Genomic DNA, 23999 nt, shown 5'->3' with positions numbered 1-23999 from the left:
ATCATTATACCTCAAAGAAAAATATTTTTAAATTATAAATTTTTTTAGCCACGGGACCCTCCTGCCATGGTAAAAAAAAATATCAGCGTGATAGATTTGACTTGACACGTCGCCACGACTGACGTGACAGGAAGCACTGCCGTGGCAACTTCCCAGTGGGCATGATCGTAATCCTGAAGATGAACGATCTCCCAGTGGGCCGCATCCCTTCTATTCTAAGACGCAGCCCACCTCGTATAGGCCCATGGTTCATCGGCGCAGCTCACGTCGACAGAATTTTGACGTGAAAACCCTCAAAAAAACGACAGCGGATGAGCGGAAAAAGCGCAAGTGGGCATCCGGGGCCGCGGGGGCAGCAAGCAGAAGCCGTCTTCACACTCCACCCCGCATTTCCATCCATCCATCCACAAGCGCCGGTGCGCGCCAAACTTCCAACGTGTGACTTCCAGCCGCCCGGACGGCCTCTCGAAGTCCAATGGCGAGCGCGGCTCAATCCGGAGGTGCCGCACCTCCTTCACTCGCTCCGCTCCCCCGTGATTTCCCCCGGCCGACGGCGACGTGCGTTGGCGGGGATAAAGGTGAGAATATGTTGGGTCAGAGAGAGAGAGAGCGCAACAGCTTTGTGGCTGTTCGTCACTTCGCTCTCTCTCTCTCTCTCTCTCTCTCTCTCTGTGTGAGGGAAGAAGAGGAGGAGGAGGAGGAGGAGGAGAGAGAGCGCCAGGGATGATGCAGGCTGAGGCTCGGTTATTTTCGCCCGCGATGAAGCGAACCGGCGACTGGTACGTTGGTGCCCGGCGTCAGTTCGTTCGTCCTCCTCACCTCCCTCCCTGATGAACTTTTGCTTCCTGCTATGATGAATGAATTCGTCGTTCTTCTTTTGCTCTTCTTGTTCTTCTTGTTGTTGGATGTGTAGTTCACTTGTTTGGCATGGTGAGCTGTGATTTTGTCTGTGCGTTTTTCCTTCACTTGCACGTCGGTTAGTTGTGACAGTGAATAAACCGTGCTGCTTCAAACTGAACAGCTTAAAAATTTTCAATGGCTCAACAGAGGATACTTTCGCTTGGTAGTATCCTGCCTTTAAGTGCGGAGTCACAAATCACAATACTCTAACGGTGTAACTGAACTATATAAGTTAGCGCTTTCTGAACAAATCTTTCACACAATTGCTACAGGATACTTTCGCAAGAATTACCAAGCGATATTACCATCAAAGTTGACGATGCAGCCTTCAACCTGCACAAGGTGATTCATATCAACCACTAATTTTTTTTTTCGGTTTTCACTCTGTGCTTTAGGCTTCTAGCTAGAGACGAGCAAACGAAAAATTGTCTGTGATTGTTCGTTCCTGCAGCTTCCATTGGCATCCAGGTGTGGCTACATAAAGAAGCAGGTGACAGGAGTCGGCGGCAGCAAGGTGACACACCTCGAGATCACGGGCATGCCCGGTGGCACGAAGGCGTTCGAGCTCGTCATCAAGTTCTGCTACGGCGTCAACTTCGAGATCGCGGTGGACAACGTCGCCATGCTGCGCTGCGCCGCCGAGCACCTCGAGATGACCGAGGAGTGCAAGCCGCGCAACCTGGTCGGCAGGACGGAGGCCTATCTGGAGGAGGTGGCGCTGGCGAGCCTCGAGGGCGCGGTCACCGTGCTCCGCAAGGCCGAGGAGCTCCTCCCGGCGTCCGAGAAGGCGCGGCTGATCGGCAGGTGCATCGATGCCGTCGCGTCCATCGTCTGCGGTGGTCACAGCCAGTTCAGCATGTCTCTGGGGACCCCCGGCGGCGGCGGCGGCGGCTACAACGGCGTGAGCGCGGCCATGTCGAGGGAGGTCGACGACTGGTGCGCCGACGAGCTGACGGCGCTGCGGATCGACACGTTCCAGCGAGTCATGATAGCGATGAAGGCGAGAGGGTTCAAGGGCATCGCCATGGGAACACTGATCATGCTCTACGCCCAGAAGTCTCTGCGACGGCTGGTGAGTCTTGAGCTCGCTCGTCGCCGGTAATGGACGGTCGTTTCTTGGATAATCTGACCACGGCGATCTCGGCCGGTGGTGCAGGACATGCAGGGGAGGGACGGGAAGAAGATGGGCGCGAGGCAGGAGCACGAGAAGCGGGTGGTTCTCGAGACGATCGTGAGCCTGCTGCCGAGGGAGAACAACACCATGTCGGTGAGCTTCCTGTCGATGCTGCTCCGCGCGGCGATCCACCTCGACACAACGCTGGCGTGCCGGCTCGACCTCGAGAAGCGTATGGCGGCGCAGCTCGGCCAGGCAGTGATCGACGACCTCCTCATCCCGTCCTCCTCGCCCGACGCCGGCACCACCGCGTACGACATCGACGCCGTGCAGAGGATCCTGACCGGCTACCTCGACCAAGAGAGCGAGACGGCGCCACGGCTGGACTACAACACGGACGACGACTTCAGCTCGGCGGCGTCGCCGCCGCACAGCGACGTCGCCCAGGTCGGCCGGCTCATGGAGAGCTACCTCGCCGAGATTGCCTCCGACGAGAACCTGTCCATTGACAAGTTCACCGCCCTCGCCGAGCTCATCCCGGAGCGCGCCAGGTTTAACGAGGATGGCATGTACCGCGCCATCGACATCTACTTGAAGGTTAGAAGCTGCCATTAAAATCGATCGCGTAAAAAAAATGGCTAATTCCTTTCGTTAATTAGCTCACGAAATGTTTCTTGATTGCTCTGTTGGATTGATTCGATAGGCGCATCCGAATTTGATTGAGAGCGAAAGGAAGAAGGTGTGCAGGGCGATGGACTGCCAGAAGCTGTCGCGGGAGGCGTGCGCGCACGCGGCGCAGAACGACCGCCTGCCGATGCAGACGGTGGTGCAGGTGCTGTACCACGAGCAGCGGCGCCTCCGTGCGCCGTCGCAGCCGCCGAGCGCCGCGCCGTCGTACGCCGGGGGCGAGTCGCCGGCGCTGTCGTACAGGCCGACGCCGAGCTTCACCGGCCGGCACCGGCCGAGCGTGCCGGACGAGGTGTCCCGGCTGCAGCGCGAGAACGACGAGCTGAGGATGGAGCTGCTCCGAATGAAGATGCGCCTGAGAGACCCGTCAGCGTCGTTCGGGCCAGGAGGAGGACTCCCGCCGTCCGGCAGGCCACCGCTGCCGAAGAAGCCGGGCGCCGGCGGCAGCAGCGGGTTCATGAACAGCATGTCCAAGAAGCTCGGGCGGCTCAACCCGTTCTTGCGATCGGACCTGCTGGGTGGCGGCAGGGTTCGGACGAAGCCGCCCAAGGATCGGAGGCACTCCATTTCTTGACCAGCCAACGCTTGATCAAGTGATCATATTCATGGCTGGTGTCTCCATTGTGGTTGCTTTGTGAATTTTCATGATCACTAATTAGCAACATTTTCATGAACATAAATAAATAAGCATGGTAATATGGAGGCAGCATTACTCCAAGTAGTGTAGTATTTCAGCATGTAGCATTGTAGCTGTATCGTTTGTGCTGCAATTTGCCTCTACAAACTATGTCAGAGATCCCTACAGAGAAGCATCACTGTATATAGTTTTGAAGTCTCATCAGTGTCAAGTTTTGTTACGGATTAGCAACTGGTATGATGGAAGTCGTTCTCAGCCACTGAAGTATAAACGGTAATTTTTCAAGATGTCTTCTTTTCATTTCAAGAAGATGAGATGTCCCAACCAGTGAAGTGCTAGCTTGTCCGGGTAACGACGCGAATGAAATCGCGGCATTATCATGTCTCTCCCCGGACGATAACGATGATGTTTTCATGGCCAGGAATGCATCTCATCTCTCCCAGCTACTTACAAGTGATAACTGACATCTAGAACATGACCTGACCAGGACTTTGGGCATTTCGTAGCATATACAGACATATATTGAGGAAAAGAACAAGAAAGCGAGGATACGAAAGAACATCCGATGGAGACCAGGAGAGTGCCATCTACGGCTCTACTAGGAAATGGTGAAAATTGTTTTAAGCGCACTATGGATGTTCAGCCGTGTGTTTGTATGTCATATAAATAGTCATAAAAATATAAAAAAATTTGACTACATAGATTGAATTATATCACTTCACAAATATGCAAGTTTAAATTCAACCTTTATAAGTTGTAGCCAAAAAAATAGTATATGCCCATTTACAATTATTTTTGTTATTTTAGAAGTTGAATTTAAACTTGCATGTTTGTAGAATGATATAACTCATATTAATCTATCTTATCAATTTTTTAATATATTTTAATGACTGTTTAGATGACATGAAGCAACGGATCAACATTCACCCGTGTGCTAAAAGAACTACATTCTAGGAATGGTCCTGGCCGCTGCAGAGCTCTTGAGTGACCATGGATGGGCATTGCACACAAGAATGTCAGCCGACATCGGAATGTTCACCAATTTATGTGGTTATTTGTATTTCAGAATCATCTCAACAGAATTGTAACGATGGAAATTAGGCACAAACCTTGTTATGTAGTTGTGCCGAGGCTATATGATTCACAGTCAGAATTAATTTGCTGTACTTGCAATAAGCGGTACTGTTCATCGACCATGTGAACTCCATGGTGTTGGTGGGCCTATATATCAATGAGCAGTATTGTAAAAGCAGCACTGCAGAGGATATCATTCCAACACATGACAACATGCTGAAATTAAACCAGCTGGAACATAGAAGCCTCGTACGGAAAGCACCTTGCTTAAGAGACTTTTGAGAGCTCCACATTAAACATTTGCAAAGCGAGCCATTCCCTATTCTTTTTACAGAGTTATACTAGACACATGATTCCAAGACCGCACATCAGCTTTCAATTCTAATATGATTAGCTGTGTCACTCTATCCAATTCTCACTTAACCACAACTGGTAAATTGGGCACGCATTACATTCAAAAAACAGGCTCTAAACTTCCTCTTTGCTTTCGTCTCATCCAGAAGCCATCGACCAGAAATTCAATAGAAAGGACGGTGAAAGGGCAAACCAGCTAAGAAACGCCATCGCTGTCGCACTTTCAAAACTTGCACAGTGATTTTCTGAGCATAGGTCTAAATCATTGTCAATCAACACAGTGATGCCTGATGATGCACATGCGGCACTGAAGGTTAGTGCTGCTGTGATCTGCAAAGAAATGGAAGATCAACGGCAATGCATTTATAGTTTACAAGATAAATCAATTGTATTATGTATCATCGAACCCCTATAGTTTCAGAAAAATGTTTGCAATAGTCTAAGTTACACAGCAAAGTAGTATGCTAGTGTTGTCATGGACAAGATGATGGTTAGCAGGACTTTTTAATGTATTTATCAACACATTTATCCATTAGTCGCAGAGAATAAATGAAGGTGCACTGACCAATGGATATCACAAGTAGCAGAAAGAAAGTAAAAAACAGTTTTCACTCACCCCATCTCCAATAGCAAATAGACAAACAGCACGGCGATTTCGTAAGCAACGCTTAACAAGCAGTGCATATATGTCCACAATTGCTAGTGAAAAGCTCCATAGGCATTGTAAAATAGCTGCCGCAACAAGAAAGCTGGTCAAAACAGCAGCTCATTAGTCTATTATCCATGCAAATTAAGTTGAGCTAAATAATAACAAAAAGCCTTACGGCTGACTAAAAGAAAGACCAAAAATTAGTAAAGGGCCAATGCCCCCCCCCCCCTACACACACACAACAGGGGGGGAATTATTTGGTCAATATAAATTGTAGTAGAAGACGATGAAAACAATCTAGTTATGTTTGCCTAGTGAAAATAATTATTTTGAATATATAGTTCCATATGTTGATGTTGATTTTTTTTCTTTTTGTTGAGCACAAACATTGTCATAGAATTAGCATATGAAAAATATGACTGGATATCATAAACCTATATGACAAGGCTTATCTACTAAACTATGTAATACCAAAAAAGCCAATTGATACTTTAGGTACAAGAATAATTCAATCTCCACTTAAAATTCTAAAATAAAAGTGTGCACCCATTGAGTTACATGAATAATTGATACCACATTTTAGAGCATAATACATAATAATTCTTTTGATGCTTTGAGAAAAATGGCCACATAATCAATTTATAAGTTAATGCAACACAACAATTTTACCAAGGAAAATGCTAAGTGAGGCGGCTAGTCCCCAAGTATTCGCCAAATTGAATTTTAGTGTTGCAACTTGCTAAGAAGAGCTCGGAACCATGGATGAGAAGGATATTTTTCTTGGGATATCTGTATTATTCTTTCTAATAATGGGATGAGCTATTTATACCCCTAGGAAAATTTCAGAAAGTACAAAATATTAATGCAATATACCTAGTAGTACTTGATTTAGTACAACGGAAGGGAAAACTTGAAACGGGATAGTGTGGTTGCACATCTAATTAGCTAAAACAAATTTGTAATGGTACGAGGCTGTGCTTATGTATTGACAAGCCTTCAAACAGCTGCTCACAGCTGACTTGATGATAATATGGCACCATGTACATACTTCAACATCAACAAGCGATGTATATTCAAGTTCAAAAGTTTGCACTCTGAAGATAATGACCATCTTTACATCGACAAGTGATGCATATATATTCAACTCCATACAATAGAAAGTGAAATGGACAGTTAACTGAGAGCCACAAGTTTGGACAGACCACAGTTAACTAAGCCGTGTACAAATACTCATCGCTGAGTTAATCTACCATATCCACAGTTCAGAAATACTCCATTTGTCTCTGTTCAATCATAAATCAGCAAGGCAAAACCTGAAAGCATGAGGCACCCTGTGGCCATCGCACCACCACACACACGACTATATTTCCTTTCTAACGCAACAATTCAAACTGGATGCAGCGAAAAGCTCAAATCCTAAAAGAGGAAACCTGAACAACTGACGTGGAACGGATAAAGGCGGAAAGAGAAACAGAGACGGGGGAGGACGAGGGGGGGCGGGGGGGCGCACGCGCACGCACCAGAAGGATGTGACGGAAGGGAAGTCGTTGGTGGACGCCATGACGGCGAGCGCGACGGCGGCGAAGACGAACTGCACGAGGCGGAGGCCGAGGCCGCCCGGCGTGCCGGGCATCCCGGGCAGGTCCTTCATCAGCACCCCTCGCGGCTGCTCCGCCGGATCCGCCGGCGGCGGCGCCTCCACCGGGTGCACCGCCGGCCTGCTCGCGAACATCTCGCCCTCCGCCGCCCCGGAATTGGGTGCCCGGAATCGGGTGGGTGCGCGAGGGGGCCTCACTGGATTTGTTGTTGGAGGAGGAGAGCAACCGCAGCCGCCGCAACCGCAGGAAGCAGCCAAACGCGTCGCGTCCGGCTAGTGCGTGCGATCGAGGCCGCCCTCGTGAGAGGGTTTTTTTTTTTGTTCTTTTTCCCTGGGTTTATTTCTTTTTCTCTCGCTCTCCTTTTGGCCGGCCTCGTGAGAGAGAGGGTTTTTTTTATTTCTTTCGTTATTTATTTATTTCTTTTTATCTCGCTCTGCTTTTTGGCCGGGAAAAAAGCGAGGGGTAGTTTCTGGGGAGCCACGCCGCCACTGCGGCGTGCCGCGCCGTGGACCCCGCCCCGCCCAGCCCGCGCGCTCCACCGACCGGGCCGCGCGTCTGATCCGGCGTCGCACTGCAACGTTGGCCCCACCTGCCAGTGGGATTTCCCCTTCGTACTGCTACTAAAAAAGTACGGGCAGGTTTGTTCTGGTTTAATGCGCTGTTTACCGTTTATACTGGAGCAAGTGAAAAAAACCGGATCGTGGGTGGGGGCGGCGGAGCGGGATGGTCCAGCCGGCAGCCGGCAGCCGGCGGCCGGCGGTTGCTCGTGCGGTGGTCAGGAGCGCGCGTGACCGGTGGTCAGGCTGCAGACCCAATGTGGGTTAAACGTACCTCCGTCCTTAAATATACACGTTCAGCTATTCATCTTATTTAATTTTTTAAAAAATATATAAAGCTATATATATATATATACATAAAAATATATTTAATAATAAATAAAATAATATAAAATAATCAATAATTAGGTAAATTTTTTAATAAGACGAATAGTTAAAAGCGTATAAAAAACCAATGGTGTCAAAAACACTTAGGGACGGAGAGAGTATTTATAAATATAAAATAAATACTTCCTCCGTTTTATATGACTTTTTAACGTTGACTACATTTATAATGCTAATAAATCTAGACATATATAAATTATATACATTTATCAGTTGATGAATTCAGACAATGTTAAAAAGTCTTACAATATGAAACGGAGCTAGTATTAAATAAAATTTATAATATATATATATATATATATCTAAAACGATCTAAAAGTTAAAAGTATAAAATAAATTATAATAAATAAACCTTAAAATTAACTTTAGATCTAAAGTTGACATTTTATTTTATTTTATTTTTGACTTATAAACATGAGAAAAAGCTAAAGTATAAGGCGTGTAAGAGCAAGTTCAATATATAGTATAGCCAACTGCTCGCTACAAATTATCTATAGCTAACTTAATAGTCAACTTATACAATAGTCATATACTACACAATTAATATCCAGTCTCACATGTCATACACATATCTGTCTTAGAGTCCGTAGTTGTAGCTGGCTATAAATCTATAGCCCGTCACTTTTTTTTCTCTTTTATCACCTTATATGCTTATAGTTGGTTTATAATATGCTACTGTAGCTGCTAAAAGACTCATAGTCAATGGTCATCATACCGTTCGCATCGAACTTTGAGGTATAAAATAACAGGAGGCAGGGGACTAATGTCCGGTTACATTGCTCCTTGAGAATTGAGATCGGCCATAGGACAATGGCTTGTTTATACAGCCAACTTGACCGTAAGATATCTGCCAGGTCTGGAGAGACCAGCATGAAATCTGAAAGGACCAATTTGCACCATCCAAATATCCAATGATAGGTGCTCACTTTTTTTGGATGCTCCAGGAACATCAACCTGTAGGGCGTAGGCTGTATGTTTGGCGATGTTGTAATCTGCAACTAACATGCAGATCGAGCTAGGCTTGGTGATCTGCACTAACCAACCGGGCAACCAGCCGGTGGGCCAGGAGAATTCAAGGCACGAAGTCATCAGCAGATAGTATAGCAATCTGCTCTCACATTCTCACGTTCCAAATACTTGTTAACCGATCTGACTACTGCTACAGCCACATACCAAGTTATTTTCTTTTTCCCCTTTGAAGTACGTAGTCGAGAACTTCATTTCAAGCATGTAGATGGAACGGGAGCCACTAGACAGTAGGCAGAATTAGACCAACTAGCCAGCTCTGACATTAATCTAGATAGTCAAATCTTCGTGCTGATCCATTGAGTTTGGAGTTTTGTTTCCTGTGTGATCGATCCTTCTTTCAGCTCAACGACCAAATCTGTTTCGCACGCAATTCTGAACTTTCACGTTCCTATTGTTATCACGTCTATATCATCCTGTATAAAAACGCCCCGTCGATACATACTGCCTAACGAGATATTATTGTTCTTCTCAGCAGCGTGACAAATCGGTGTGGTACGTAGTGCTTCAGAATTATGTATGATCCGGTGTTGCAATTTGCACAAGTTGTCATTTTAGAGATAAGGTGTTGCCGTGCGTGCGTGCGTCGGTGCGTGCGTGCATGCGACTGCTCACCTGCAGCAAACGCAGTCCCGTTCATCCGCATCGGACGTCAAGATCATTTTGCTGCAGGTGTTAACTAACGCTCGTCTAGCTCAGCCATCAGCACTGATGTTTGCACATCACCAAGTCGATTACGAGTTAACACCATACAACTAAAAACACACGAATCTCAAAGTGAAACATGAGGTGCTAAGATTTTTTAGACATTTTTATTACTAACTCTTTTAATTAAATATTTTCATTATCTGAAACTTTTGTTCATGTTGTTGGCATGTCAATCATATTAGAGTGACAATTATTTTTGCCATATTAGAATGAGTGTCGTGACAAAAAGATTTAGATAGTAAAAATATTTAACTAAAATATAAAATTATTTATTAAAAATATTAAAAGTTAAAAAAAATGCCGGTAGTAGTTGTTCCTAGTTCGTCTGACCTGACACGGCGGCTCGCCGAAATCGCCGTGGATTGTGTTCCGGTGGAGATGTCACCACCGTTGCGCGCTTCGGTGACCTAACTCCGTCCACTATACCGCCACGCCGCCGTAACCACCACTCAACTGCCACATACTCCAGCAGTTACGACTGCGCATGAATCCAGCTGGGCCCCACTTTATCAGGAATCCCCACCCCCACCCCCCCCCCCCCCCCCACTCTCGCCTACGTGTGCACCACCGCCTACCGCATTCGGGCACGTGCACGCCGCCCCCGCGTAACAAACTCCCCCACCCGCCGTACCTACCTGTGTCACTGACACCCGTGTCCCCACACAAGCCTTTTCGGTGCTGGGCCCGCGGTGTCAGTGTGGAGGGGAGGGCGTGGTTGATGGTGGAGGTGGTGTTTTCCCCTCCGCGTGTACAAATTCGGGGGGGCGGCGAGACGAACAGGCCCCAATCGAGGGGAGGGGAGGGGAGCAGAGAAGAGGGGAGCGCGAGGCTGGGCGGTGGTCGCCGGAGAGGATACGGGAGGGGGTCCGAGGATATTGATCGGTCGATAGGAGCCATCGGACTCGCCCGACGCCGGCGGCGATGGGGTACTGGTGGGACCGCGTCGTGCTGCCGGTGCGGCGGGTGTGGCTCGGCGTCGCCGCACGCTTCGGGGTTCGCCAGACAGGTAAGCAAGCAAGGCGGCGACCCGGCGGGGGGGGGCGTGGGGGTGCGGCGGCGTACGTGGTGACTAACTCCGGCGATGCCTTTTGATCTCTGCTCGCAGGGCTGTGGAGGCTGCGGCAGGAGGTGAGCACGTGCGAGTACGAGGACGTGCACGTGATGTGGGAGATGCTGAGCCGCACCAGTACGGCGGCGGCGGGAATGGGTGCGCCGCCGCCGGCCAGGAGGCACAGCCGGTTTCGGCAGCCGCGTCCATGGACCAAGAGCATCTGCCTCTGCGCGGGCTTCTAGAAGGTCTCCGCGGCCGGGCGGCCACCACCGCCTATAAGCTGTGGCTGGCTTAGCTCGTGCTCTTCTCTCGCGACTTCTCTTTGATTTACTTTCCCTTTCTTCCGTCTCGCTGCTGGGCTCTGAGATGTAGTCGATTCCTCCTCATGTATCGATCCGCCTGTAGATGATACTTGGGGTATGTGAATGAACAGAGCTGTTTCAGATTACTTTCTTGTTAATTTCTCGTCTCCTTTGCAGTTTACAAGTCTCATCTTGATTTTCCTATCTGATTATTTAGTGGTTGCTATGATCACGTTTACCTTAGAACTGAAATTCAGGTTCTTTTGGGTTTTTTTTCTTTTTTTTTTGGGGGGGGGGGGGGGTCAAGAATTTGATCAAAAATCAATTAAACCTCAGTTTCTGATTCAAACTTCAGTCTGCAGCGGCCGCCACTCAACAGTTCAGAAAAAGATCATCACAAGGGGGAAGGTTGAGGATAAACAGATTCGGAGAGACACCTGCTACTTTTAAAAATGATTATATCAAGTTATACACCATATAAGTTACTGACTGATTGCCGACCAAACTAGCAGCTTAAAGTGTCCAAGAAAATCAAAATCTGTAATTTGAGTAGAAATACCATACACACAAGGATTTTGACGCCTCATCCTGACGTAATGACTTGTTTCACAGTTTTGTTCTGTGGTTTTCGGTGCTTAGCGAGACCTATCAATCACTGTGCTTCATATTGTCAGAGGCCATCAATAATTGCCTTCTTTTTCTTCCGACAAGTATCTCCCTTGAATGATTGAATCACACTTCAACTAATGGCACTGATTACTGTCTATATCAATTAAGCTATCCTGTTAACGTCTAAAATCAGTAACTTAAGCTGTAAGTATTCATCTTTTTTTTGAGGAAAAAAAAAGGAAAAGAGATCCTCGGAGCTTTCGGTCGTTGGACTGACTTTTCGCCTTTAGGTCCTCTTGGTAAAAGTCGATGTCACTCCTAGCTACTCCGGTAATTTTAAATGCTAAAAACTAAATATATCCAGCCATTGGCAACGACAGGTTCTGATGGTTTTGTGATTCTTCTATAAGGGCCTAGGATACTGTTGTCCCTTCCACGCTCAAAATTGTCAGCTGCACAAGTTTCTTTCAAACTGATATTATGTATTCTTGAGCAGAACTTTCATAATCACACTATGTTTTTAAACAATTTCAGTGTCAGACATTCAATAAAAAATAAGGGTCAAAATTAGATAATAATTTAAATTAATAATGCTAAACTACCAGCAATGAGTAAAAGTTATTGGTCCATGACTATAGTTCAATAGGAACACTTCATGAACATTACAAAATTATTTGGGATGCGAAATCGGATGGTACTTGTAGCTATATGAAATGTAAACTTGACAATATCTTATCCGTATGATCATTAACTAAGCCACTGTCTAGATGACCTAATTTAGGGACATTTTCCTGAAAAATTCTTTTTCCAATAAAACAGCGTTATGATTAGATCTGCTTTATTTGTTTTTGATGGCTATAATTGATAGGAGACCACTACTGGAGCACTGTTGATGGCTGCTGCTCCCAGTGCAATCTCGTATGAAAACAATAAAGCAAGGTCTGCCAAGCTTTTGTCTGGAGATACAGTAAAGTAAGTGTACGTGCTTAGAAAAAGCTACTAATTAGCTTAGGCTGCTTAACCAACGCCCTTGATTACCAAATGCTGGGAGTTTGTTAATTCGGATGGTTCATATTAGCTGACCAACTTGAATTAAAAAGAGGCCATGTCGATCCTCAAGACCGTCCTCTCCTCGCGTGTGTTCAGCCATATGCAGCTGAGACTCTTCGTTTGTTAATTGCTCTTTGACGCGAGCAAACAATTCGAACATTCCAAAATAATAGAGGTGCAACACACGGTGATACCTTGGCATCTATAAGTTGCGGGCTGCCGTGGCTGACAGAGACGTGACAACGGCCAGATACGTTGTCAAAAAGTATCGCGGTGTGTTTTTGGGTATCCAATGTCACACAGTACATGCGTACTTAGCACCGCCGTCTGTGTCGGCAGCTTGTTTAAAACTGAAGACAGTCACAGAGGTAGCAATAGTATAGAAGGAAAGGACGGTGCAGGGTCACTTTATTTTTAGATAATTATTATATTATAGTGTAGTAAAGTAAAGGATGTTGTAAAATGTATTGAGGTTTTAAAAAAGGATAAATGCATTGAAGTTTTTTAAATCAACAGTATTATAGTTTTTTTAGTTTTGTATATGTATATGTGAGATCAGCTAAAAATAAAAGTCTTTTTAAAACCGAAGGATTAGACAGAGCCATCCTCGAGGAGTAATAGCAGCTCTCTGAAAGTGTAGCGTTATGTCATACTAGAGAAGTGGTATGTATGCTGGTCGAGTCTGAATTTCTGATTCATACACATGGTCGTGAAACGGTGGGAAGTAATCGAGCGGGAGCCTGTGAATATTCTGTCATTCTTATTCGTATTCGGATTCAGCGTAAGAATGCAAACGGTAGACATGGTCTAAAGCGATACTTCGAGGGATCGATTCGTTGTTCCGGCTGCCGGTTCCCTTCCAGTCCACCCACGAGGCCACGAGCGGGGGCGGACGGACCACCGCACGGCCTCTCGCTCGTCGCCATCGCCCGCGGGCACAGCCAGCGAGCCGCCCCACCGCGAGACCCACCGGCTCGTGTCCCGGCCGGCAATGCATATGGATCCATGGATGCATGGGTTGGATGGAAAGCCATGCGTCTGAATATCATGATCACCGTCAACTTCGACCTGCCGGCCATGCATCCATGTACATACAGCGCCCGTGGCGTACCGGGCGCCGTCACGAGGCCGGCAGCTGCCTCCTGTGCCTCCTGCCTGGTCGCGACCCCTCCCTGCCGTTGAATGCATCGCTGATGCCTGATGCTGAGCACCCAACAGCCATCGTCGCCCATTAATTGCTGCGTTGCCTGGGCGTATGGCCGGCATATGCATGTTTACGCTTATGCTTTTGTTTGTAAATCAAAATTTTATTTTTTAATATTAAATTTAAGGTCGATATTAGTGGAACAATTATATAAAACTTTAATCATAAAATATTTTTTATTTACAAAATATACTGTTTAACTATTTTCTTAAAAAACAACCACGTTGTGCCAGAATAATTAACTTTTGCCACTATTACGAGTGGTGATAACAAATTCGTCACTGAACTCATATGTCATACACACATAAGGGTCCACACGTTATTAAAAACGCGTGACAAATCTATCATCATTCAATTTTAAGTGACAAATAGCTAAGAGTGTGCTTGGTTGCAATGATAAGATGTGATGAGATAGAACCATCCCATCCTAGATAGTGTTTGGTTTATGGACCAGTTAAGTTGGGTTAGACTAAGTAGAGAATATTTTCTCAATATGCTAGGTGGATGGCTCCACCAAAATGGTCAGACGGGAGGAACCCGGGGTGGGCTGGTATTGCGTCGGGGGTGGGGGGAGCTCGCCGCGTCGGGGGAAGGGAGGAGAGCTCGCCGTGGGCCCGTGGCCGCTGGGGGGGGGGAGCTCGTCGCGCCGCGCCGGGGAGAGGGGGAGCTCGCTGCCGCGCCGGGGAAAGCTCGCTGTCTCTTCCGCTGTAATTTCTTTTTCTGTCTTATGGCTGTGGCTAATATGCTTCATATAAATTCATGTGTGTTTCTTATTATACGTAACCAAATAATATCAATATGCATACATATATGTTAGTCCACGAACCAAACAATCCTTCCGCTGTGCCTATCCAGTTTCCTCCACTGCCCTGCCCTCCTCGCTAGTAGCTGGCTCTCGCAATCTCGCGCGTCGGCGATTCAACGGATCCGCCGTTGGTTGGATGGTCGGGGCCGCGTCGCTCTCGGCCGCAAGCGCCCGTGGTTCCGATCACGCAATAGACTCGGACGGTTGTTTTGCGTGAACGTTGCCGTCAGCGTCAGGCCTAATTAATCGCCAGCCACAGCCACCCGTTCGTCGTTCTCGGCGTGTTAACGGCTGACACGGTGCGACTATATCAGTCAGGCTGTGTCTTGCTAGGCCGCTAGCGGAAATTTTGAAGGTGCACCAAATTATTTTAGACCGTTCACGGAACATTTATCCAATGGCTAATATTTTCTAGATGTGTCTTGCTAGTCCGCCAGCAATGGTGACGGGGGACAATCTCATACCAAAATAAATTAGGACATGAGTATTTTGTAACAAATCAACTTATTGAGAGAATCTCAAACTAATGGTCTGTTTGAGGTAATTTTTGACAGCTATATATTCGCACAAAATCTCCATGGTCCTAAACAACATTTAGCTTGTAAGAATATGGAGCTGTAGAATTCAGAAAATAAACTAGAAGTCAGAAATAGGAAACCCTACATTTTTTAGATTTTGAGAAGCAAGTCTCAGAGTCTTAAACTTTTCAAACATAACCCAAGAGTGATATTCGGACATGTTTTTACGATTTTCCAAAGCATAATATAAGATGTCGTCAGGCAGGGAAATAAAACTGAGTTTAATAGCATAGCCAACTATTAGCCATAAGCTTATAAATTAGCTAACAATGTACGATATATTAGCTATAATGTTAGCTTTAATATTTTCTCCGATCTATTTCTTTTAATTATGTATTTATGTATTTAGCTTAGAGCAAGTGTAAAACTAGCTTTTGCATGTGAACCAATCCTCTTTAATTTTGTATTTTATCTTTTCTTCACGTAGACTTGTAATTTTCTGGTACTTGTTGTAACCACGTATATACTGTATACAACCGAGCAATGGACAAAACGTGAAATTAACCGCCCATCCGGAGCGCAACACCGTCACGCGTCGAGTCTTGGACGCCACGCCATCGATCGTAGCGTCGCGTGTGTGTGGTGGGCCGGTGGCTCCGCGGCGCGCCGCGCACACCGCAACGCTGCACAAGCACAAAACCAGGGAGGGCCCCGGCGGCCCACGGACCACGGTCCAACGTGGGACGGGAACACCGTCCAACTCCATCGGCTGGTTCCTCCTGGAAGAAACGCACCGCCGCCGGTTTTGGCGTTTTTTCGTGCCTTCCGCTCGTCCCTCTCGTCGTGGCAGCCTCGCTCTCCCCGCACGCGAGCCGTCGAGTTTGTCGTCGCTCGAGGTCGCTTGCCGTCACCGGTCCGCGGCCGGCGAGGTGGCGGCAGACTCATCACCCGCAATCCCGCAGCCGTCGTCGTCGTCGTGCGATTCCGCGATGCCTCCTCCGTGGGGCTCGAACCCGCTGGAGCCCGTCGTCCAGACCGTCGCCGCCTTCTCCCGCCGCCTCCTCATTGCCCCCGACGCCGCGCCCGACGACGCACGCCTCCGCCCCCTCCTCTCCCTCTCCCTGTCCCCACCGCCCACGCCGCCGCCGCCACCGCCGCCGGAGGTCCTGAAGGTAAGCCCCCCCCCCCCCCCCCGGCCTTCCTTCATTTGCATCATTGTTACCGTATGAGGAGGGGATTTCTGAAATTGTTCGGGTGAATGCGCGGCAGAAGGATTCGAAGGCCGCACCCCTGACGAAGGAGGAGGTCGGCAGGGCCACGTGGATGCTGCTCCACACCATCGCAGCGCAGGTGCTCGGTCTTTTGCCTCTGTGAGTACTGAGTGGCACAAGAAAGCACATATAAATTTTCTGTATTTGCCCTACACTAGTAAGCTTTACCTCATATAGGATTAGGGGTGAACTTGGAGCATATCCATGAATCATGACTCATTTGCTTAGATTGATTGACACACTTGTGAATAGGCGCAAATTGTTTAAAGTTCGCATTTCTACTCCTTTAGCTGTCTATGTTTAACCCATGTTTGTATTTGTGAATTGTCTTTCAGTTTCCTGACGAACCAACAAGGCAACAAAAACGTGATGCGAAAGAGCTGGTAAGCACTAAGCAGGCCAAACAGCTTGGTCATGTTTCTTTAGAGTTGGGGAGGATGTATAATATTCTTGGGAAGTCTCCTCTGATTTTTTGGGTACACGAGATTTTGGAACAACATGACAACTTTGCAGTCGTTACTTGCTCGTAATATTGTCATGGTTAACCGCAATATTATTGAATCTTGTGAGCCCTGTATTCACCTGTAATCAATCTTGTTTTAATAAATAGTTTGTTTTTAATTTACTTCATAGTGTAAGACATTTTGGTTATGACTAGATTCATCTATATATATATATATATATATATATGTTTAGATTCATTAGCATCCATATGAGTTTAGTTAATGCTAGAAAGTCTTACATTGTGAAACGGATGTAGTATTATTTATGTGCACTGAAAGATTCAAGGTTACTTTAAGGCTGATCAGTGTAATTCCAGCATGGCAAGTCTTGTGGTTTTGGTACTACAATATGCAGGCTTTGTTCTCTTGATTCATTCCCCGCCAGCTTTGAGCTTAGACATTTTAAAAAGTATGTTGTTCTTGGTCTAGCATGGCTGTGAATTACCACTACGTTCCTTGAAAATAAATGTTATATTTTACATTGTTGAAAATAGGTGTCAATATGTTATGAATACTACTAAGCCTTTGTTTGGAATTCTAGTGGACTATGGTGATCTCATTTGGTTGAACCACATTTAGATATATGGGTGTTTGTCTAGCTGTTATTGTCCTCTAAAAAATATGAGATGAAAATTGACCGTTGAACAATATCTAGCTTTAACCTGAGATAACTGAATTTCACAAAACTCTTCCTTGAAAGCTTAAAACATAAACATAGTAGCACAGAACTGCAAACTGAGCCTCAACCCACGATGAATTATGAGAAGTTTGTTTCCTATTTTTCATTCACTCTAACAAAGAGGAATTTATTTTATTATTTACTGAAGATTTACCCTTTTCTGCATCTCACTATTCCTTTTTCTTGGTTACTTGTTTCATGGAAGGTAACATTTCTGCTGATTCTCATGTTCAGATGGCTATAATATCTAGACTGTACCCTTGCAAGGAATGTGCAGATCACTTCAAGGAAGTTTTAAAGTAAGTGACGCTGTCCATCCACTAGGAGAAATTATAATATCCATTTTGATTGTTTGATTCCTCGAGGAGTGTTTCTGTGTGACAGGATTATATCTTGTTGAAATGTTGGTATATAATAAGATATCAGCCTTTGTTCTTTGATTGCTTTAGGATGAGATACAAGGACATAATGTAGGAACTAGGAATTCATTTTAGTTTTGCAATACGAAACTATATTTCTGTATCTTTTATCTTCTGAAGTTTTGCATCCACAAATTTGTTTAAAATACTTCTTTAGTTATTTTACACTATCTCAACACAGAAATTATGGTGACAACGGGACGTGGGCATTGGATGTAACAATCCGTATCTATTTTTTAAGCTCATTTCACTAATTGCTAATGTATATTCATATTTGTGTAGGTATATTCGTTTTGCCTGTTATAGTTTATTATTTTCCAGTCATGAGGTGCTATCCAGCTGCCTATTGTTGCTCTTTTGTTCTTTTCTTCTGCTATCTTAAATTTTTCATGTTTTTCTCTCAATGTAACAACAATAAGTTGACTTGGCACAATATTGAACTGACCTTCTTAACTTCTTGTTCATAGATCAAATCCTGTGCAGGCTGGTTCTCAGGCTGAATTCTCTCAGTGGTTATGCTATGTGCACAACGTTGTCAATCGAAGGTAAGTCCATACTAGCCAAGTTTGAACCGTTGAATTGGCATTCCCAAAGGAAAATTCTTAAGGTATTGCAATGCTAATTTGTTCATATAGAGTTGCTGCAAAAATAAGGTCTGAAAGCCAAAAAGAGGAAAATTAAGGCACCATACCGTTTTGGCACCCTTTTACCATAAAGGGGGTATGTCCTTAGAAGTAGATGTTTTCATTCACAACATCATGATTTTGCTGAATCTCATGGCCTCCCGTGACGAGATCATTCTCTTATGAGTTGCTCATCTTATCATTTTTTGGTTGTCTTTTGCAGCCTTGGAAAACCAATATTTCCCTGCCAGAGAGTAAATGCACGGTGGGGTAAGCTGGATTGCCCTGAACGCACCTGTGACCTAGAAGGCTCCAACGACATCATCCCGAATAGATGACATTCATATAAGAATCATTTAGAAATTCTGCAACATGGACTAATTTTAAATCAGTACTGGATGGGCAGCATGAAGAGCACAAGGAAAAGGAGTTCTAATTGCCAGTGCCGACATGCTTCCTATATCATTGTAATACTACTATATTGCTATATTTTTTGTATCAAATGAGCTTGCCCCTGATGTCATGTCTTACTCTATTTACAAGCTTCAGCTGAATATTTTGGCGAAGTTGTCCCATTTGTGGATGTATACTTCAATCTGATGCTTTGATTCAACGCCCTACCTGTTAATCATGTCTATACAAGCAGATTTCTGTGCGTACTGTTCCTGTATCTGAACTTCTGAAGTTCTGAACATTATCAGTGAAACCTGGAAGCTACGGAGCTCCTGCACTGGTATATGTTTGCACGATTGGCAATTAATGCGAAGTGCTGGCAACGGAGGAATGCATGGTGGCCAGCTTCCTGGCCTTTGCCCTGGGCCATTTTTTCTGCAGCTGCTGCTCCTCGGTCTTGGCGAGACATAAATTCTGCCGTCTTATCACATCATTTTTTTAATCATGTACTGGCACCTTGCGAGTAAAATGCAAATGAAATCACATCATGCACGGACCTTTCGTTATCTTTGAAAAAGAGTGAGCCAGAGGAAGCCGAGGAGGGGGTGCAGAACAGAAGCCTTTGGCGTTCGAAGTAGCTGCTGTGTTTTAGGGGAGCTGAAGATGAAGCGTCTCCCTTTGTTTGTTTTGTTGGTCGTTACATTTGCTGGAGGAGGAAACATGTCAGCGGGGATGTCTTTAGATGCAAGAAGCATGGCGAAATCTTCAGGTACACAAAGAAAAGGATTGCTCTATCTGTTCCTATCCTACCCTCTTTGTGTTTTTTCTCTTGTCACTTACTTGGTTCGTGCTGTTCATGTCCTCTCTTGATGTCCTATTGGTTTAGAGTGAAAAGTGATAGCTTCCGTTCCTTTTTAGCTTTAGCAGCTATCTGCCATTGGTGCTTGCTTCATGTTTGATGTTGGATGTCTTAAAAGAGTTTGAATGAGATGTGATGCTATCGACATTTCAACGTTCTTAGGTACCGTAGGCGTAGTTAAGCACCATTTTGCAGTTTTCAATGAATATATTTGGATTTCCATCCGTTGTCAGAGTAGTAGTTCGGTTTTTGCTATACATCGTCACTTTTCTTCATTGGCTACCTGGTTCTGGCTTCTTCAGTCTTTTGTATGTCGGTTCAACGTTTTATTGAACTTTTTTTAGATTAAGAGGGTAATATATTTATTAACTATGGATGACATTTTGCTCAATAGCAGATCATCAGGCCTATGGAGGCATTGAGCTAAATGGCAGAAGACTACAGGTGTGCACTTTTGAGTTTCAGGCAGAACATGGAAAACTTATGCTACCTGTATATATTTCCCTTGATGTTCATTTTTTTTAATCTTATTTTTGAGAAGATATAAAGTTAGTTGGAAGGTATTTCTCCAGTTTCATAATAATACTCCAGTACTTCTGCATAACTCATGTTCTTTCATATATCGTTCTCAGGAAAGAAGACTTGATTCTACTAACCGCAAGACAAGGTCCTTGGAAGATGTCAGGATCGATGACTACCGACCTGTTGATCCAAGTCCAAGCTCCAAGGCAACTATTGGGGCAGGTCCAATTGAGCATGGCACTCCTCTCCTTCCTTATGTGCCGCGACCTACGCCGCCTCCTGACCATCCTGCCCAATCTCCCGTTACTTAGGTGAAAACTGAATTACTCACCGCACTGGATATATGTGGCCAGAATCAGCTGTTTTGTGCTGCTAAGTTCATGTTTGCTAAAGTACCATTTGCCTCAAACTTTGTTACCATGAGCATTTGAGTAGTTCATGCTTTGTGCTGTGTTTCACTAGTATATATGGTGTTATTTTACCTTGCTAGTGATGGATCAGGTAACTGCTCTTTTGCTCAAATTCAGAGAACATACATTTCGTGAATCGTTAGGTGTAACTGACATTGTTATGTTGTTGTCACAACTGGGACTGAAATTTTGTGTCCTAGTGAGCGCAGATGTCCATTTTCTGAACTTTGCACTAGTGTTTGTACTTTGTACGCCTCATTTTCTGACGTGCATCATCACCGGAAGGTAGAGGTCCTTACGTGATGACTATTGTAGGTGGTTGTGCAAAAATGTGCATCATTGTGTTGTTCTATCCAGTCTCAGAAGATAATACTGAAATTTATTGGTTAATGGAAAAGTTCCTGGATATATTTCAATGTGTAGCGTACTGGCGTCAGTAAAAATAATATTTTTTTTCATGGTAAGATTAGGAGACACTTAATTTTGCTCGGTATGATTCGAAGGATGACTTCTTTAGAGTTGTCTAAACAAAAGCCACTTTGTTCCACTATACAAACATGTGCTGATTAAATTTTCACGACCACCTAACAATCTACCATACCCTTGTACGTATTTTATGACATCGTATTAAGCACATGTTAATTGTTTTATTCTTTGTTTGGCTTATACACTAAGAATTATGATTTAATCAGAAAAGGAAGCATACCTTTATACTGTCTTTTGGACTTTTCGTTGAGAACTTGGAAAATTCTTGCTTGTGATAATAGAATACCTTCAAGCTGCATTTCAATATTTGATGTAACTGCAACAAATCTTAGTTTGTCAAGTCAAGTTTTGATTTGACTCCAGATAATCTAATTGCATTGACGAACTTGAGTACTATCTTGACAACATTAAATATAAGAAGAAATAAAGCACAGTTAGCTTCTTTCTTAGACATATATAACCTGACCTCGTAGATTATCACTCAATATGTCGTTTAAAACAAGTGTTGGCTTATACCTACCTGATGTAATGTTTCAATTTCTTAGAGCTGTTAGTTAAGATTTTCGCATTGCTTTTAACTTAAGCTCGGACAAGCAGAACAAACTAATAGCGATGGTTTCCCTTACGGACAATATCCTTTCAAGCTTTATTTGAACTGACATAGACACGGCAAAGAATATATGTCACTATTTCGTCTCTCTCCTAATATTTTTCAAAAGCAAATTAGTTAGACCACAACTCGTTTTGAAATGAATTTTGTTGTCAAAAGAATTCCTCTGTTAGCCTAGCCCATCCTAAATCGTAAGCAAACAGAAGGAAACATGCTGAACAACAGATAGGCCACATCCTGCTCTTAGAAAACACTGTTTTGATTCACATATATATAAAAGATATAAACAATGAAAAATATTATCAACTTGGATAAGCTTGACTGACATGAGACCTAATCACCAAGCATCACTGGCAACAACTTCGATTACAATTATGCGCAATGGCATGTATGTTCCTTCTGTTTCAAGTCATAATAAGGCCATCAGCATTCTACTGATCCCCCATATAGCATGCATCCACTAGACCACTACCATGCAATCTTTGAGCCATGATGCAACAGAATGATGCAGAAAAATGTGCCACTGATATCTACCATTTCTTCATCTAGTAGGCACTGAGGTTTAATTACCTCTCCACTGACAACCTCCATCTAAATTAATTAAAGAACTAAAGATAAGGCTTCAGTTTTGAGGCTGTTCGAGTGGCCAAATTATGCTCTGTAGGTGACACTTACTTTCAGGATTTCAGAGATGGGCCTATTACTACAAACCACCTAGCTAACACACATCATTAGTGGACAATCAGCCAGTGATGGTGGACTAGTGCCGGTGTTAAGACTCAGCAATCACTCCAGTCGCCCTTCGCTGACACCCTAGCTAATGCTGAAATCTTCGTTAGAACGACTGAAAACCGGTGGTGCTGTTTCTTTCAGCAGTACACAGAGTCCGTGGTTACAGTCACACAGGTTGTTCAGACTTCAGGAGCTGTTGGCATAGTGTTTTGCCCTTATCTTTTGCAAACTGATGTTCATCCATGATCTATCACCTGCTACCCTTCGACACAATTCTTGAATAATCTGCGTATTAGATATGAAAAAGACCCTCTTTTTTCCTTTGTTAGATAACGAGAGGAAGGTTTTGTTGGTTATTGTAAATCAGGATTAAGACCCTCTGAACATTCTGCATTTCTGATTCGGGCTTTTGATTGTAATAACACCGTTCTGCAACTGAAGTTCGTTATGTTTTCACTTTTGTCATTTCCGTTCATATTTCTTGCTGTCGGAGGATCCCAATATTCGTAAGAAAACCTTACTGCAGATTTGTATGACATCCACAGCCTTATGGACCTAATGTCGTCTTCAAATTAATATTATGAAAATCAGAATATTTATAGCAATAAGTGTATGGTATAAAGGACTACTAGCATACTAAATTTCATATGCTCATCCAATGGGAAATGGATCTTCAAGGCTGCTAAAGTTGCACAATTCCGTTGTTTCAGGACAGCTTTAAAAAGAAAAGTGTGTTCACTTTGATAAATTCCTAAGTTTCAAATGAGAATAGATTATGATACAAGTGAAACGCTAGGCTCTACATTTCTTCGGCCATTTGCCAAGCAACTGCAATTGATCAATGCTTTGAGTGCTTCATTCCCCTACATATTCAAAGTTGTTCTAAAGAGACTGGATATTTCCTTTCCAGGAAGAAAATGGACCTAACCATACAACTGAATCAGATGACCAAAATAAATTGAACATCAAGCTTTTGAAACGTTACTTCTATGCTATCTTCAAGTGCAGAATCCTTCGAATTACTAAGCATTGAAGTATTGAACATGAATAGGACCATTAACCAAACAATGAGGGGGTCATTTTTTTTTTGTTTTTTGAAAAAACCAAACGGTACATTTGCAAACAAAAAATAATTTATAAATAAAAGTTATATATATATGCGGTGTGTTTTAGTAAAATTTTAATTCAAATCGATATATGTGGTGTGTTGTTCAAAAAGTTAAAATTTAACTGGAGGTGTGAAGGTGGGGGGATGATGGACAGTG

The 23999-nt window shown here is 44.4% G+C and overlaps 5 protein-coding genes across 7 annotated transcripts; 4 read left to right on the top strand and 1 right to left on the bottom strand.

The window, feature by feature from the left end:
• Positions 1-419: 419 nt before the first annotated feature.
• On the top strand, positions 420-3842 carry LOC102721822 (BTB/POZ domain-containing protein SR1IP1). The gene is made up of 5 exons (XM_040522572.1): positions 420-779; positions 1173-1242; positions 1352-1972; positions 2057-2611; positions 2718-3842. The coding sequence occupies exons 1-5, from the start codon at positions 724-726 to the stop codon at positions 3273-3275; spliced, it is 1860 nt and encodes a 619-aa protein (XP_040378506.1). The 5' UTR covers positions 420-723; the 3' UTR covers positions 3276-3842.
• Positions 3843-4629: 787 nt separating this feature from the next.
• On the bottom strand, positions 4630-7386 carry LOC102712787 (CASP-like protein 5A1). Its single transcript, XM_006649533.3, has 3 exons — positions 6936-7386; positions 5383-5515; positions 4630-5096 (listed from the first exon to the last, which is right to left on the bottom strand). The coding sequence occupies exons 1-3, from the start codon at positions 7145-7147 to the stop codon at positions 4905-4907; spliced, it is 537 nt and encodes a 178-aa protein (XP_006649596.3). The 5' UTR covers positions 7148-7386; the 3' UTR covers positions 4630-4904.
• A 3060-nt stretch (positions 7387-10446) lies between these two features.
• On the top strand, positions 10447-11199 carry LOC102712511. The gene is made up of 2 exons (XM_006649532.3): positions 10447-10694; positions 10794-11199. The coding sequence occupies exons 1-2, from the start codon at positions 10610-10612 to the stop codon at positions 10979-10981; spliced, it is 273 nt and encodes a 90-aa protein (XP_006649595.1). The 5' UTR covers positions 10447-10609; the 3' UTR covers positions 10982-11199.
• Positions 11200-15973: 4774 nt separating this feature from the next.
• Positions 15974-19371, top strand: LOC102721535 (FAD-linked sulfhydryl oxidase ERV1). Of its 2 annotated transcripts, XM_040522394.1 has the most exons (7): positions 15974-16399; positions 16497-16577; positions 16834-16881; positions 17915-17979; positions 18567-18644; positions 18735-18819; positions 18946-19036. In XM_040522394.1, exons 1-6 carry the CDS (start codon positions 16217-16219, stop codon positions 18778-18780), a joined length of 501 nt encoding a protein of 166 aa, XP_040378328.1. In that variant the 5' UTR covers positions 15974-16216; the 3' UTR covers positions 18781-18819; positions 18946-19036. The 2 variants fall into 2 exon arrangements, with proteins under 2 accessions (XP_040378328.1, XP_040378327.1); XM_040522393.1 differs by lacking the exon at positions 18735-18819 and having other exon boundaries at positions 18946-19371.
• Positions 19372-19730: 359 nt separating this feature from the next.
• Positions 19731-21109, top strand: LOC107303887. 2 transcript variants are annotated; one of them, XM_015835170.1, is made up of 3 exons: positions 19731-19884; positions 20372-20418; positions 20607-21109. In XM_015835170.1, the coding sequence occupies exons 1-3, from the start codon at positions 19779-19781 to the stop codon at positions 20805-20807; spliced, it is 354 nt and encodes a 117-aa protein (XP_015690656.1). In that variant the 5' UTR covers positions 19731-19778; the 3' UTR covers positions 20808-21109. The 2 variants fall into 2 exon arrangements, with proteins under 2 accessions (XP_015690656.1, XP_015690655.1); XM_015835169.1 differs by having other exon boundaries at positions 20369-20418.
• The last annotated feature ends 2890 nt before the right edge of the window (positions 21110-23999 follow it).

This window comes from Oryza brachyantha, chromosome 3, assembly GCF_000231095.2.
Source record: "Oryza brachyantha chromosome 3, ObraRS2, whole genome shotgun sequence".
In the NCBI taxonomy this organism is placed as follows: Eukaryota; Viridiplantae; Streptophyta; class Magnoliopsida; order Poales; family Poaceae; genus Oryza; species Oryza brachyantha.
This window is presented reverse-complemented; position numbering and strand designations above follow the sequence as displayed.

Excerpts from the sequence above, each read along its gene's own strand:
- LOC102721822 (XM_040522572.1), top strand. The coding sequence starts at position 724 with ATGATGCAGGCTGAGGCTCGGTTATTTTCGCCCGCGATGAAGCGAACC. Across the intron at positions 780-1,172 it reads ATGAAGCGAACCGGCGACTG|GATACTTTCGCAAGAATTAC; the intron begins GTACGTTGGTGC and ends CAATTGCTACAG. Across the intron at positions 2,612-2,717 it reads CCATCGACATCTACTTGAAG|GCGCATCCGAATTTGATTGA; the intron begins GTTAGAAGCTGC and ends TTGATTCGATAG.
- LOC102712787 (XM_006649533.3), bottom strand. The coding sequence starts at position 7,147 with ATGTTCGCGAGCAGGCCGGCGGTGCACCCGGTGGAGGCGCCGCCGCCG. Across the intron at positions 5,516-6,935 it reads CCTTCCGTCACATCCTTCTG|CTTTCTTGTTGCGGCAGCTA; the intron begins GTGCGTGCGCGT and ends TGTTTTGACCAG. Across the intron at positions 5,097-5,382 it reads TATTTGCTATTGGAGATGGG|ATCACAGCAGCACTAACCTT; the intron begins GTGAGTGAAAAC and ends ATTTCTTTGCAG.
- LOC102712511 (XM_006649532.3), top strand. The coding sequence starts at position 10,610 with ATGGGGTACTGGTGGGACCGCGTCGTGCTGCCGGTGCGGCGGGTGTGG. Across the intron at positions 10,695-10,793 it reads CTTCGGGGTTCGCCAGACAG|GGCTGTGGAGGCTGCGGCAG; the intron begins GTAAGCAAGCAA and ends CTCTGCTCGCAG.
- LOC102721535 (XM_040522393.1), top strand. The coding sequence starts at position 16,217 with ATGCCTCCTCCGTGGGGCTCGAACCCGCTGGAGCCCGTCGTCCAGACC. Across the intron at positions 16,400-16,496 it reads CGCCGCCGGAGGTCCTGAAG|AAGGATTCGAAGGCCGCACC; the intron begins GTAAGCCCCCCC and ends AATGCGCGGCAG. Across the intron at positions 18,645-18,945 it reads CACAACGTTGTCAATCGAAG|CCTTGGAAAACCAATATTTC; the intron begins GTAAGTCCATAC and ends TGTCTTTTGCAG.
- LOC107303887 (XM_015835169.1), top strand. The coding sequence starts at position 19,779 with ATGAAGCGTCTCCCTTTGTTTGTTTTGTTGGTCGTTACATTTGCTGGA. Across the intron at positions 19,885-20,368 it reads AAGCATGGCGAAATCTTCAG|CAGATCATCAGGCCTATGGA; the intron begins GTACACAAAGAA and ends TTTGCTCAATAG. Across the intron at positions 20,419-20,606 it reads TAAATGGCAGAAGACTACAG|GAAAGAAGACTTGATTCTAC; the intron begins GTGTGCACTTTT and ends TATCGTTCTCAG.